Genomic DNA, 13925 nt, shown 5'->3' on the forward strand with positions numbered 1-13925 from the left:
CTTCTGTACTGACTTCTGATAAGTTACACAGTAAAACCACAATATAAAGGATCTAAACAATCACAGATTATTGTGCTGACCCAAGTATAAAACGTTGTTATTATGCTATTATTATATTAAAAAGAATGGTTGTGTTACAGAGATGAATACATGCAAACCAACTGGTGCACCAAACCACCAGATTATATACAATCTGTTGTTTTACAGAGATCCAGTTATGATTATAATCCACATATGATCAAGGCCTGACATGTAGGTGGTACATTGTGTCCAATGCAGCCTCGCAATGGGAGGGAATATTGAATGTTTGATTGTGATGAAACCAAACGATAAACACATCCGCCTGTGTAGCTCCGGGAGAGAAAGGACTTTTAACCAAAATACAAGAAGCAAACATGTAGAGGATTTTGATCTCGTACCTCTTTGTAGTACTAACATTCGGTTCAAAGTCAACTGGATGCGATTTCCGAAAGATAAAGTGGTGAATTAACAGGAAAATCTCTGCAAGACACATTGACTGTTTGAAGACCGCTGCATCAATCTCTCTTGTCGCCACATGTTTTCAATATAAAAGCAAATCCCCTGAGACCACAACACACTTTTCAGATTGAGTACGATTTGCTGACTTACTGAGTTTTGGTTCTGTTCAAGGTTTGTTACGTGGATGGGAGATTTTCCTAGCCTCTGTCGCCAAAATGCATTCTCATGTGGGATGCGTGGTCCAGGGCCTGCTCCAACTGGAGAGTGCTATGACTTATGTTGCGAATTGACGATTGAGAAAATTGACTGGAAATTGAACTAAACTTAACCCCTGATGATAACTTAAGCTCGCTTTCCGCAGAACACATCCAAAGAGTTAATATGCGCATACCCACGGAAACTTACTGTACTTATACTTCTTGAGAGTTTGAGGTACATATACATTTCTTATCACAGGCAACCAACGCTGGGTTAACAAAACATATCACACCCCCAAAGACAGGAGCCTGACAGGCTAATCGCTTTGACATCCACTCCCACTTTACGAGCCTCAGATGGCTGCAGAAGAAATTAAAAGTATCAAGATGTTGACATCCTGTCCGGCAGCGTGGAGTCGGTGGTGCCTCAGGTGGATTACTGGCCACTTTGTCTGTTCAGTCACATTAAAAAGAAGCTACATATCTGACAGCCATATCTGACCATGTTGATATTAGAGCATCGGTTAAAGCGAAAAAGCGGTTGCAGTGAAGCTGTAGGCATTCGCTATGATTTGTATCCAGACTTTCTTTTCAAACAGATCCTATTGATAGCTAGTGAAGCTATACATTCACACTGAGGTTTTAAACAGTATCCATGAAATCTCAGTAAAAGAATATGAATTATTCTTTCTTTTTTTTAGTAATGGGTTGAAAGGTGGCGGCACGGCGGTCTGGTGGTTAGTGCGCAGACCTCACAGCTAGGAGACCAGGGTTCGGTCCCCGCCCTCGGCCATCTCTGTGTGGAGTTTGCATGTTCTCCCCGTGCATGCGTGGGTTTTCTCCGGGTACTCCGGTTTCCTCCCACATTCCAAAAACATGCTAGGTTAATTGGCCACTCCAAATTGTCCATAGGTATGAATGTGAGTGTGAATGGTTGTTTGTCTATATGTGCCCTGTGATTGGCTGGCGACCAGTCCAGGGTGTACCCCGCCTCTCGCCCGAAGACAGCTGGGATAGGCTCCAGCACCCCCGTGACCCTCGTGAGGAAAAAGCGGTAGAAAATGAATGAATGAATGACTGGGTTGAAAGGTTGAAGAAATTGTTCTTTAGCCATTAGATAAAGCTTTGAAACTCTCTGGCTTTGTAATAAAATGTAAAAGATGCCCCACGGGATACAGTGTAGTCATCTACAACTGTGAAATTGTAGTTTTACTTGCATTTTATGACAGGAGTGGCTGAAATATTTGGTCAACGTAGGGCCAGGCTTGCTTGTGATCAAGAACAGCTACACTTGCTGTCCAATTTCATGTTATTTAGTCTTGTACTGATATTGTATTGGCTTTAAAATAGCAATAAAAAGTCATCTTTTCAAATCCCATAATAAGACACGACGAGGTGAGCGTTGACAGACTTTCTGGGGATTTTCCATGATATATAGACGACTACCGTTGCCAAATCATGCAGGAACTTCTGCAGCATGTGCCTTTGCTAGTTCTACAATAGTACGGCCACCCAAGGCTTGAAAGTTTGGTTTCCTGGCAGAGATTGTGTGTAGATTGAATATTGGTTTATGAAAATACGGAAAGTCCAAAGGCAACAGACTTAAGCCACTGCAAGGCAGGTAGACTGATCAACAGACACTATGTGAAAATGCAGTAGCACGTGAACTTTATCGCATGATTAATATTTTGAAAACAGGTGCACTCTGTTAACACCAAGAGTCGATTCAATTCCAATACTATTAGCCCTGTCTATTGCATTTGTAACCCCATACAAGAGGAAGAATAGGCATATAAAGACACATCACTGGCAGTACAACTGGCAACAACAATTAAAGCTGTCACTGGTTGGGTTTCCCGCACTAATTATGGAATCACCGATCAGACCCAGAATTTCAGCAATGATTTCCTCATCATTCATTCATTCATTCATTTTCTACCGCTTTTTCCTCACGAGGGTCGCGGGGGTGCTGGAGCCTATCCCAGCTGTCTTCGGGCGTAAGGCGGGGTACACCCTGGACTGGTCGCCAGCCAATCACAGGGCACACATAGACAAACAACCATTCACACTCACATTCATACCTATGGCCAATTAACCTAGCATGTTTTTGGAATGTGGAGTACCCGGAGAAAACCCACGCATGCACGGGGAGAACATGCAAACTCCACACAGAGATGCCCAAGGGTGGGATTGAACCCTGGTCTCCTAGCTGTGAGGTCTGCGCGCTAACCCCTAGACCACCGTGCCGCCTGATTTCCTCATCATAACAAGCCTAAATCTAAATCGTGCCTCCCTCTCAGGGTCCAGTTGGATTACCAGGACGAGCAGGGATGCCAGGTGAAGCTGGCCAAATGGTGAGAGAGTTGACACTAATTCAGTCAATGAATGTAGTTGTTCACACTGGATGTCATTTACAGGGAGCGAAAGGGAGTATGGGACCTCCCGGGCCTTCGGGTTATCGAGGAGCAACTGTATGTATTGATATTAAAATAATATTACAACCCAACCATCTACTAGTATGTCAAACCCGGTTGTTGTCTTTACAGGGCCAGGCTGGCAGAGATGGAAAGGACGGACCTCCCGGGCCCCTTGGTCAAAAGGTCCTATTTCATTCTACGGTGCAAAGATCACAGGCAGTTTGGCAAAGTGTGCATGTTCCTAGAAGACTTTGGTGTTCCCAAAAGTTGAGTCGTTGAGGTTTGGCAGCTGTGGGAATGCAGTCACAAAGATCTGGCGAGACGTTTTCTCCCAGTTAGTACACTTCACAATACATGTGGGGTTAATCATCCAAAATTAAAGTATGTGACTCATTGAATGTAAACAGGCTAATATTATGTTTATATAGTCTTAGACCCTTCCAAGTCAAAGTTATTACTTATGTGCAAATACTTTTTATATGTCTTTATATGTCTAGTTCATCAGCTGTTGTTCATTAACATTTTTTTGCTCTGTTGTAGGGAGAAACTGGGGTCAGCGGTATCCCCGGTGCTGATGGAAGGGCAGGCCATCCAGTGAGTCATAACTGCAGGATATTCTTTTCGTTTACCGTACTTCCTAAAATAGTGCCTTTGCCTTTAGTACAGGGTTTCCCAAACAAGACTAAAATACATCCTGTATCACCATAACATGGATATACAGAACAATGTCTGTCAGAAAAGTTCCAGGACTGGTATATTTCAAATCCAAACTACAAAGTTTTCCCCTTAGAAATAAGTCCAACACTTTCCCAACCTTGTGTGACACGCCCTCATACACTCCTGGAAGGTTTCTTTCGGGATCCTCTGCTGCTCCATCATCCATTTTAATGTCATCCACGTCTTCAAAACAGGTCTTCTTGTTGACCCCCTTGAGTATACGTAGGAAAGGGGAAAAAATATCACACATAACCAGGTTGGTAGGGAGGGTGCTTCAGAATGGCAATGTTCCTCTCAGCTGTCGGCTTTTCGTGCACTGAATGAAGTAAGTACCTGTGTAGGTGACTGGTTGATCATCTGGAATGCAATCAACGTCAACGTTCCTGGACACACTCGTATACTGTACTAATACAAATGATGCAAGCATGCATGTTTCTTCAAAAAGCTCTTCGTGAAGAGATTGCAACCTTGACCCATTTAGGATCCTGACCCTCTGGGAAACAGCATAGTCACTATGGACTCTTGTAAATCCAATTTCTGGCAGGATGAGTCCATCTTCTTCAAATATACAAATATACTAATCGAAACAGCAGCACCGACAGAGGCATGTAAACAATGTTTTTTCAAACAAGCTCTTGAGGAAAGATATTTTGTTATCTGGAGACATATGTCTCATTCCGTGTTCCGCCATGTGCAAATGAAGCATGCATAAGCACGTGTTTGCCCTCTTGACAACAAAATGTGATACTTCTCTGAATAAGCATCTCCAAGGACATAAAACCCTGCTGAGAACAGTAAATGCTACTGGGATGGTTTTTGATTGTCGTTTGACAGCAGCGATGAGTACAGAGAGTACCCCTGACAACGTTTAACTGGAGGGGTATTTCCCCTGTAAAGTATCCCGGGATAACCTTGTTATGTAAAGCAGAGAAAGAAGGTCTTTGGCTCTAATCGAAAGCCATGAAATGACTAATCGAGGGAAAGCTCTGGCAAATCTGTTTTAGGAAGAAAGTGTTTCAACTGGGCCACAATCCCCCTGCTCATGATTGGAAGTCTTGTCCAAAGTCTAGGATGGGTCTATAAAACATGACTCAGTTGCTCCACAAGGCTACAGGCCATCTCCCCCCAACTCACACAAGAACAAAGACGCTATGCACAGAGCCGGATTCAGTGCAATACATCCTCAATTTGCTCAATCGAATTGTCCACCTAGTGGCACGGTGGTCTAGGGGTTAGCGCACAGACCTCACAGCTAGGAGACCAGGGTTCAATTCCACCCTCGGGCATCTCTGTGTGGAGTTTGCATGTTCTCCCCGTGCATGCGTGGGTTTTCTCCGGGTACTCCGGTTTCCTCCCACACTCCAAAAACATGCTAGGTTAATTGGTGACTCCAAATTGTCCATAGGTATGGATGTGAGTGTGAATGGTTGTTTGTCTATATGTGCCCTGTGATTGGCTGGCGACCAGTCGAGGGTGTACCCCGCCTTACGCCCGAAGACAGCTGGGATAGGCTCCAGCACCCCCCGCGACCCTCGTGAGGAAAAGCGGTAGAAAATGAATGAATGAATGAATGAATGAATGAATTGTCCACCTATAGATCATGAATGATCATGAATGTACGTACATTCATACGTCTGTTGACTTGTCTGTCTGATAGTCCATTCTGATCAGTGTTGTTAAATATGTCAAATATACCATATATTTTAGAGTCCCAGTCAGGGGCTTCCATGTCAGCATCTGGAAGGCTTTATCTGGCTAGAAAACGACAACAAAAAAATCTTCTCTCTGGGGTTCGTGGCAACGTTGCTCACCACAAAAATGTTCAGTGTGTTTCTTTTATTGCATTTATATTGCTGTGATTGTTTTTTCCCATGTGAATTCTAAATAGCAGTTGATTTGCGTCTTGTAAGAAGTGTCAGATTCTGCACATTATACCATCTAATTATATCATTTTCATTTATCATAATCTTTTGTTACATAATATAATTACTATTACAATTACTAGCTTTTGTTGGGAGGTGATTTCAGTGACACAGTCACCAAGATAGTAATAAATAAATTTATAATTTATTTTATTTTTTTGTTAAAATTTTTTAAAGGGTGATGGTAATGAGGAAAAATGTCCAGGACTTGACCGAGAATTGAGCTTTCAGTAATGTAGCAACAAAAACAATAAAGATGGAAACTCAGTAAAATATGGCTAATGTAAAATGACAGTAAACCTCGGATATATCGGATTCAATTGTTCCCACTGGTTTTGTCCGATATAAGCGAAATCCGTTATATGCGTATACCGGAAAATGTCCGTTTTACGCATATATCGGATTTATATCCGGTATATGCGTAAATCGTATTTTATCCGTTATAAAAAGGCACTTCCTTGACTATGTTTCCAATGTACCTGGACTGGGCAATGAAAAGAGACGTAAGGTAATGAGAATTGAACTTTATTGGACTCTGAGCATAACAAATTGTTAATTAAGCTAGGCCCTGTTACGCCCGTCAGGCCTACGTTATTTCCAATAGTGAGGTTAAGATCTCATTCACTGCTGTGCTAGTATTATTGACGTCACTCACTTTTATATTTGTCCTAAATCTGGAGCCAGGAGAAAGACAATAGCCAGTGACATCAACAAGATTAGCATAACGATGCGGCCATCCGATATATGCCAGGGAAATTTAATGGAAATGCATTGGAACGGGACTGGAGATTTTGTCCGAAATAGGCGAAATCCGTTATAAAAAATCCGATATATGCAATGAATTTTAATTGGAAATGCATTACAGAAAAATCGGTTCTTTTTTATCTGTCCGTTGTGAGCGAATTTCCGATATATCCGAGTCCGATATATCTGAGGTTTACTGTATGTATAATAATGTAAAAGTTGGAATCCGTAATAAGAAGGTAATTTATTTACACATTCAGCCGGGATAACTAGACAATTTATTGTTTTGGATTTGCACTCAACAGGGGTTAAGATTCCCGTTTATAATATTTGGACCTGTGATTCTTAAATAATCTAATCCCATGTATTTCCCCCTGTATTAGGGTATGCCCGGTTTACCTGGGATAGCAGGTCTCATGGGACAGAAAGTAAGTTACAGCCTTAGCCTTAGTCGAATAAATGCTATTTCTTTAGTATCACGTGTGACAAATGTTCTTTTCTATGAAGGGCGAGGCTGGATTTCCTGGATCAAGAGGCCCCCAGGGATCAGAAGGCCCACCTGTGAGTGCAATGAATAAAACACTAAAGTAGTTCTCAACCGTTCTCCAATATGGATGTTTTTAATTTTCTACAGGGGGAGATGGGTCCAACTGGTCTGCCTGGTTTAAATGGACCAGTCGGCCCAAAGGTATCCATTTTTTTCATTTGCAGCCTAGTTAAACCTGACAGGGAATATGAACTGTATGTGTGCCTCAGTGATGTACGGTAAGGTTCATACTGCTTAGTCCCATGTCTTTTTTTATCCACTGAAAAACATGTTCCTTTTGTTTATCTGTACACAAAGTACATACTGTATGCCCTATCTGTCTCTAACAAAAGTTCTGATACTTAATTGTAATCTGATCACCTCCTGGCGAGCTTTGATATAGTGTATAATCCTCTATCTATTATTATCTATTATGTATTATTCATTCATTTCATTCAGCATAGCATAAAATGTAGCTGAGGAAACCTGCTGGTTCCTCTCTTGGAAGGACAGCAGTGACAAGCACTTTCGAGCACGCCAATGCAAGCGCATCCCGTATGACATGTCTGATTAGCGAAAATAATAATGTCACACCACCAGGGTTCAATTCCACCCTCGGGCATCTCTGTGTGGAGTTTGCATGTTCTCCCCGTGCATGCGTGGGTTTTCTCCGGGTACTCCGGTTTCCTCCCACATTCCAAAAACATGCTAGGTTAATTGGCCACTCCAAATTGTCCATAGGTATGAATGTGAGTGTGAATGGTTGTTTGTCTATATGTGCCCTGTGATTGGCTGGCGACCAGTCCAGGGTGTACCCCGCCTTACGCCCGAAGACAGCTGGGATAGGCTCCAGCACCCCAGCGACCCTCGTGAGGAAAAGCGGTAGAAAATGAATGAATGAATGAATAATGTCACACGGTGGACGAGTGGTTAGCATGTTAGACCTGGGTTCGAATCTCTGTTTGGGTATCGCTGTGTGCATGCGTGGGTTTTCTCCGGGTACTCCGGTTTCCTCCCACATTCCAAAAACATGCTAGGTTAATTGGCCACTCCAAATTGTCCATAGGTATGAATGTGAGTGTGAATGGTTGTTTGTGTATATGTGCCCTGTGATTGGCTGGTGACCAGTCCAGGGTCCTCCCTCTCAGCCCCTCTCCCGGTCAGCTGGGATAGGCTCCAGCATACCCCTGCGACCCTAGTGAGGATTAGGTGGCATAGAAGATGCATGGATGATGTCACACATTAAATACGTTAAGCTTCATGGTTCAAATCACCGAGTGCATTCAGACGGTAGGCAGGACCTGTGCACTAAGAAAGCATAAGATAAGAAAGAAAATACAGTTCAATTGACAAATATTAACAATATGTGTTTTTTTTCGTGATTCACTCTTCCTCGCCTGCCTCCCCTGACTGGTGTGCAAGCTGTATGTGCAATGCGGTTTTGCTACGTGTACCTTTTTTTGCAGGGCAGTAAAGGTGAAAGTGGAAGTCCGGGCAAACAAGGAACAGCCGGTTCTATGGTATGCTGTTATGTCAATTATGTACCGTGAACATAATTGTGCTTTGTGATGTCATTATGCACTGATGCATTTCCACAGCAATTACCGCTAATCTAAATGAATGTTCCTTTTTTTGTAAATTGCCTTTGCAATGTCTTTAAAAGGGCAGACCAGGGGAGCCGGGACAAGCGGGGCAGCCAGGACACCAAGGGCAGCCTGGCATAATGGGAAGCAAGGTACTTCTGTAACACTGGCCATTACTACTAAGATCATTACAGCTAATGAAGGCCACTATGACTAATATACAGTACACCCTGTTCAACAACATCCTTCTGTTATTCCATTGTATGGTACATCATATAAACGTCTTGCCCTATAATATGTCACGTGTCTTGTAAATGTACTTTCATGTCTTTTCTGTTAGGGGGACCGGGGACACACGGGTGAAAGAGGAGAGACGGTAAGGCTGTGTACAAAAATCTATAATGGGAATCGCCTTGTGTAATGTCAAACACAGCGATTCATCGGTTTGCGAACACATCACCAACTTTTCAGTCAAATTATTATTATTATTGCAATTATGTTTTGTATTACTGATACTAAAGCATTGGTTTGACACCTGTCAACAGAAAAGGATTTGGTAATGCATCAGATTCCAATTGAGTGCATCCAATAATCAGTTCCCAGTTCCACATGTCCAAAAGGAGTAGGAAGAAGCAAAGCTTATTAAATCCTACCCCTCCATCTGGTACTTTTACAATCACTAACTGTTACATTTGTTCACTTCCTGCCTTTCTAATATAGTTTAAGTTTAAAAAAATATATATTTTATTTTATTTTTGTCACGTTCCGAAGTACGAGGTGATATGACCATCCAATGACATAATGGGTACCATAGCAACTGTCAATATAGTGATATATATAGTACATCATCACATAATGGGTACCATAGTGCGTGTCAATATAGTGATATATATAGCACATCATGACTGGTTCAAGACTCTTCATCCTTGTATTTAGCAAACATCAACTGCTTGTATTGTTTCTTGAATTGGCTCATCGTTGTGCATTGTTTGATTTCCTTACTCAATCCATTCCATAGTTTGATTCCACATACTGAAATGCTATATGACTTTTTCACGTAGTTAAATACAGTAAACCTCGGATATATCGGATATATCAATTGTTCCCACTGGTTTTGTCAGATATAAGCGAAATCCGTTATATGTGTATACCGGAAAATGTCCGTTTTACGCATATATCGGATTTATATCCGGTATATGCGTAAATGGGATTTTATCCGTTATAAAAAGGCACTTCCTTGACTATGTTTCCAATGTACCTGGACGCGCAGGCAATGCTACAAATGCTGCAAATGACGTCGTATAGCGGCCTGTCACGATTCGGCGATATATCCGATATATGCGAGGGAAATTTAATGGAAATGCATTGGAACGGGACTGGAGATTTTGTCCGAAATAGGCGAAATCCGTTATAAAAAATCCGATATATGCAATGAATTTTTATTGGAAATGCATTACAGAAAAAATCGGTTCTTTTTTATCTGTCCGTTGTGAGCGAATTTCCGATATAGCCGAGTCCGATATATCCGAGGTTTACTGTAGCATATAAGTGTTTCAAATTTAGTTCGTTGGGAATTATTTGGGAAAAATAAATTGTACTTCATTTTAATAATGTTTTTGACTTATATGGCGCTTTTCAGGATACTCAATATTCAATTATGTGTTTATTTTTAAAGAGTTTTAGAATGTCCCTGTGTTTCATGTTGTGATGTAAGGGAATAAAAGGTGAAAAAGGAGATGACGGCAGACCAGGCAACCACGTAAGTTGTCCTTTTTTAATTACTTCCTTCACTATTTACTATACGATGACTTATGACTATATGTAAAGTATATAATAGTTGTGTGTGTATGTATTTTGATGATCCTACCATGTGAAGCATTCTGGTCTACATTATTAATGAAAAGTGGCATTCTTTGGTATATAGCTGCAATTTTTTATATTGCCAGAAGGGGTCACTAGACTAAAAGTGGTTAAGCCTGGCACGGTAGTACTGTATTGTACTTCATTTCAGTATTACTTCACTGAGCTTCTCATTGCCTTCCTTTAAAATAAATACAGTAGTTTTTTTCATTTGTTATTTGCAGTTTTGCCAGAAAGATCTAAAATCTTGTCACAGCCAAATTTAGTACTGATGAGATGGTGAATTGTTCTTTTAAACTTTTAAATCCTTTTTTTTTTTTGGACAGGGGTTACCAGGTTTGCAGGGCCTTAAGGGGGAGGTATGTGTACCTAATCTTTTGGGAAACCTCCACCCAATTTGACATTCACTGCTATCATTGACCTTGTGTTTTTTGCTAGAAAGGGACAACAGGGGATCCAGGCGAAAGAGGTCAAGAAGGGCAAATGGGGCGGCCTGGACAGCCGGGTCAGACAGGCCACCCGGGACTTCGAGGGCCTCGGGGAGATGCAGGGCCTCCTGGCCAAGCTGGACCTGCAGGAAGATCTGTAATGTTGCTCACACGTCCACCTACTGAGCCTCGTGGACGATATTTATGTTCATGTTTGTGATTTTTGGTTTTACAGGCCAGCTCAGTTTCTGACTTGCACATTCGTCAAGTCTGCAGAGAGATTCTCCAGTGTGAGTTTTACTATTTTACTGTTTTACTGCATCATCGTAGTTGGAAAAATATATTAGAAAATGATGCTGTTTCATGGTTGAAGTAAAAAAAAATGCACATTTGTTGCCTAAATTAATTTTCAATAAAAATGGCTAAAATAAGTAAAATACAAATATAAGGATATGTATTCAAAGATGTTGGGATGATATGTAGTATTCTACACTGGTCACTAGGTGGCGGTCATGTTACTGTAATGTTTGGTTGAGACACACAACTACCAGACTTGATTGCTGGAACAACAAGCTTTTATTGCAGGTTTGACTGATCTCAGAACAGGCACAATAATCCCTAACACAAACTGCTGTTGCAGCCGTAACCCACTCAAGTCTGAACCCCAACGTCACTTCCTGTTAACGCCACCTTAACATATTCACAAGTTTTTGTTTTTATTTATTCATGTGTTACATAGAGCTTGGTAAATAGGATATTTTCTATTATTACGTGTACTATATTGGGTAATATGAGTGTAAACGTGACTATAGGGGTGTTAGTTCATGTCTGGAAAGCTCTAGTAATGTGAAAAACCATCATGTCAGTCCAGCAAATCTAACAACAGTGCATCTATCCATCCATTTTCTATACCGCTTATCTTCATGAGGGTCACGGGGGGGCACATATAGACAAACAACCATTCACACTCACATTCATACCTATGGACAATTTGGAGTGGCCAATTAACCTAGCATGTTTTTGGAATGTGGGAGGAAACCGGAATACCCGGAGAAAACCCACGCATGCACACAGAGATACCCAAACAGAGATTCGAACCCAGGTCTAACATGCTAACCACTCGTCCACCGTGTGACATTATTATTTTCGCTAATCAGACATGCCATACGAGATGCGCTTGCAAGGGCGTGCTCGAAAGTGCTTGTCACTGCTGTCCTTCCAAGAGAGGAAACAGCAGGTTTCATCAGCTGTTTAGCATGTTCAATGGCGAGAACATGCAAACTCCACACAGAGATGCCCGAACGTGGAATCGAACCCGGGTCTCCCAGCTGTGTGGCCTGCACGCGAACCACTCGGCCCGCAGCAGTGCATGTTTTGACAAATGGAAGAGTTAACTTAGACAAATAAATCCATAGATTTTTGTAAACAACTTTCTATATTTCCATTTATATTTATTTATTGTCATAGCTGAACTGCCCTCCATGCTGTTGAGCCACCAATCGAGCAGCTGTGCCGCCTGCCACGCCCATCCTGGATTACCTGGAGTTCCGGGTGATTCAGGACCTCCAGGCATCAGGGGACTTCCTGGCATGGCGGGGTCCAGGGGACAGCCAGGCTACCCAGGTCGTCCAGGGCGACCTGGCATTAACGGGCTTAAAGGTAAAAGCAACATTCTATTGCTTTTTTGTTTTTTTTGCGTATAAAGCATGTTAATAAGGATAATTGTGCTTGTAGGTGAACCTGGTCTGAAGGGTGAAAGTGGAAGCCCAGGACGAACCACACACGGTGATCAAGGACCACCTGGACCTCCAGGTAGGTCCATCAACTTCCTCACACCAGTTTCCACACATAATGCTACCCCAATTTTTACCTTAACAGGTCCTGCCGGTCCTCATGGCTATGGCAAAGCGGGTAGTCCGGGGAAGCCCGGGCTGCCTGGTCAAAACGGGGTGGAGGGTAAAAGTGGTAATCCCGGTATTCCTGGACAGCCTGGGGTGTGTGATCCATCCTTATGTTACGGTAGCATGATGAGGCGGGTCCAATACAGTAAAGGACCAAACTATTAACACCAGTGTGGAGATGGTGTGAAACAAGCCGAGCCATTCTCAGGAACATCTCAACTTTGACCATAACTAATGGACCTCTCCATCACACTTTGTTGATTTGTAACTATTAAGAAGATCTGATCATGTTCATGATAAACATGTTAGGTGTTTAGTGGCTGATCTCATATTGCCCCCTAGTGACAGATTTCTGTATGATGGGCCCGGGGTTGAAGATCAGTGGTCCTCAAACTGTCTGTAGCCAACTGTTTTTAAATTATACCCTAAGTGTATTCAGAAAGTCACACCGTCATCGTTTAAAGTTAGAAACCCTTTGAGAAACACTGATGACCTTCCACGATTTGTGACATTTGTTTACAAAACCACTGTAAAGGTTCCTGTTGCTGATGAACCTGCATCGTTTGGCTCCGAAAGCATTCATTCCGACTAAAGCTTCTTTGGAATTTTGCCCATCATCCACAATCCACAATCCTTACACGAGACATGCACGTCCTTTTTCTGTGTATTATAAAGACACACAAACAGATAAAAATAGAGCTAAGAATGCACCCAATGGGAAACACATTTCGCCATTAAAGCCTTCTGAAAAAAAGCTCCAAAAAGTGCCAACAGCGTCCCATTTGCATATCATGTGACGTGCATATACAAATTATAAATGGCCTTATGCATTTACGTATATAAAACCTAGTTGGCGGTTTTTGGGGGTGTTTTAATAGCAGTCTTTATAAGTGTGTCCCTTTATGTGTATCTGCTCTTTTGACCTCTTTTTATATCTTTATAACACACCCAAAAGAGGAAGACGTGTATTCATGTCTCACATATGGATTGTGGATGAATTTTTAAAAAAATTATTTTTCCATGAACTTTTCTATGCAATCACCATGGTTGGCGATTACCAATGTTCTACTTAAAGGATGAATTATTATTAGGGTCAATCATATTATTATTATGAAATTATGTCTTCTTATACCCCTCAAGCCCTTCATTA

General features: G+C 41.8%; 1 protein-coding gene across 3 annotated transcripts in view; it reads left to right on the forward strand.

Moving 5' to 3' along the window:
• The window catches only part of col21a1 (collagen, type XXI, alpha 1), a 36606-nt gene extending 22681 nt beyond the window's left edge, over nucleotides 1-13925 (forward strand). For all 3 annotated transcript variants that reach the window (XM_058059153.1, XM_058059154.1, XM_058059155.1), the window contains 17 exons: nucleotides 2978-3031; nucleotides 3095-3148; nucleotides 3224-3277; nucleotides 3635-3688; nucleotides 6861-6905; nucleotides 6985-7038; nucleotides 7112-7165; nucleotides 8470-8523; nucleotides 8667-8738; nucleotides 8927-8962; nucleotides 10301-10345; nucleotides 10773-10805; nucleotides 10885-11031; nucleotides 11110-11164; nucleotides 12342-12533; nucleotides 12609-12686; nucleotides 12753-13925. In XM_058059153.1, the coding sequence (XP_057915136.1) occupies nucleotides 2978-3031; nucleotides 3095-3148; nucleotides 3224-3277; nucleotides 3635-3688; nucleotides 6861-6905; nucleotides 6985-7038; nucleotides 7112-7165; nucleotides 8470-8523; nucleotides 8667-8738; nucleotides 8927-8962; nucleotides 10301-10345; nucleotides 10773-10805; nucleotides 10885-11031; nucleotides 11110-11164; nucleotides 12342-12533; nucleotides 12609-12686; nucleotides 12753-12940 (1269 nt within the window). In that variant the 3' untranslated portion in view covers nucleotides 12941-13925. The remainder of the gene's footprint in view (nucleotides 1-2977; nucleotides 3032-3094; nucleotides 3149-3223; nucleotides 3278-3634; nucleotides 3689-6860; nucleotides 6906-6984; nucleotides 7039-7111; nucleotides 7166-8469; nucleotides 8524-8666; nucleotides 8739-8926; nucleotides 8963-10300; nucleotides 10346-10772; nucleotides 10806-10884; nucleotides 11032-11109; nucleotides 11165-12341; nucleotides 12534-12608; nucleotides 12687-12752) is intronic.

This window comes from Doryrhamphus excisus, chromosome 20 (genome assembly GCF_030265055.1).
Source record: "Doryrhamphus excisus isolate RoL2022-K1 chromosome 20, RoL_Dexc_1.0, whole genome shotgun sequence".
Taxonomy (NCBI): Eukaryota; Metazoa; Chordata; class Actinopteri; order Syngnathiformes; family Syngnathidae; genus Doryrhamphus; species Doryrhamphus excisus.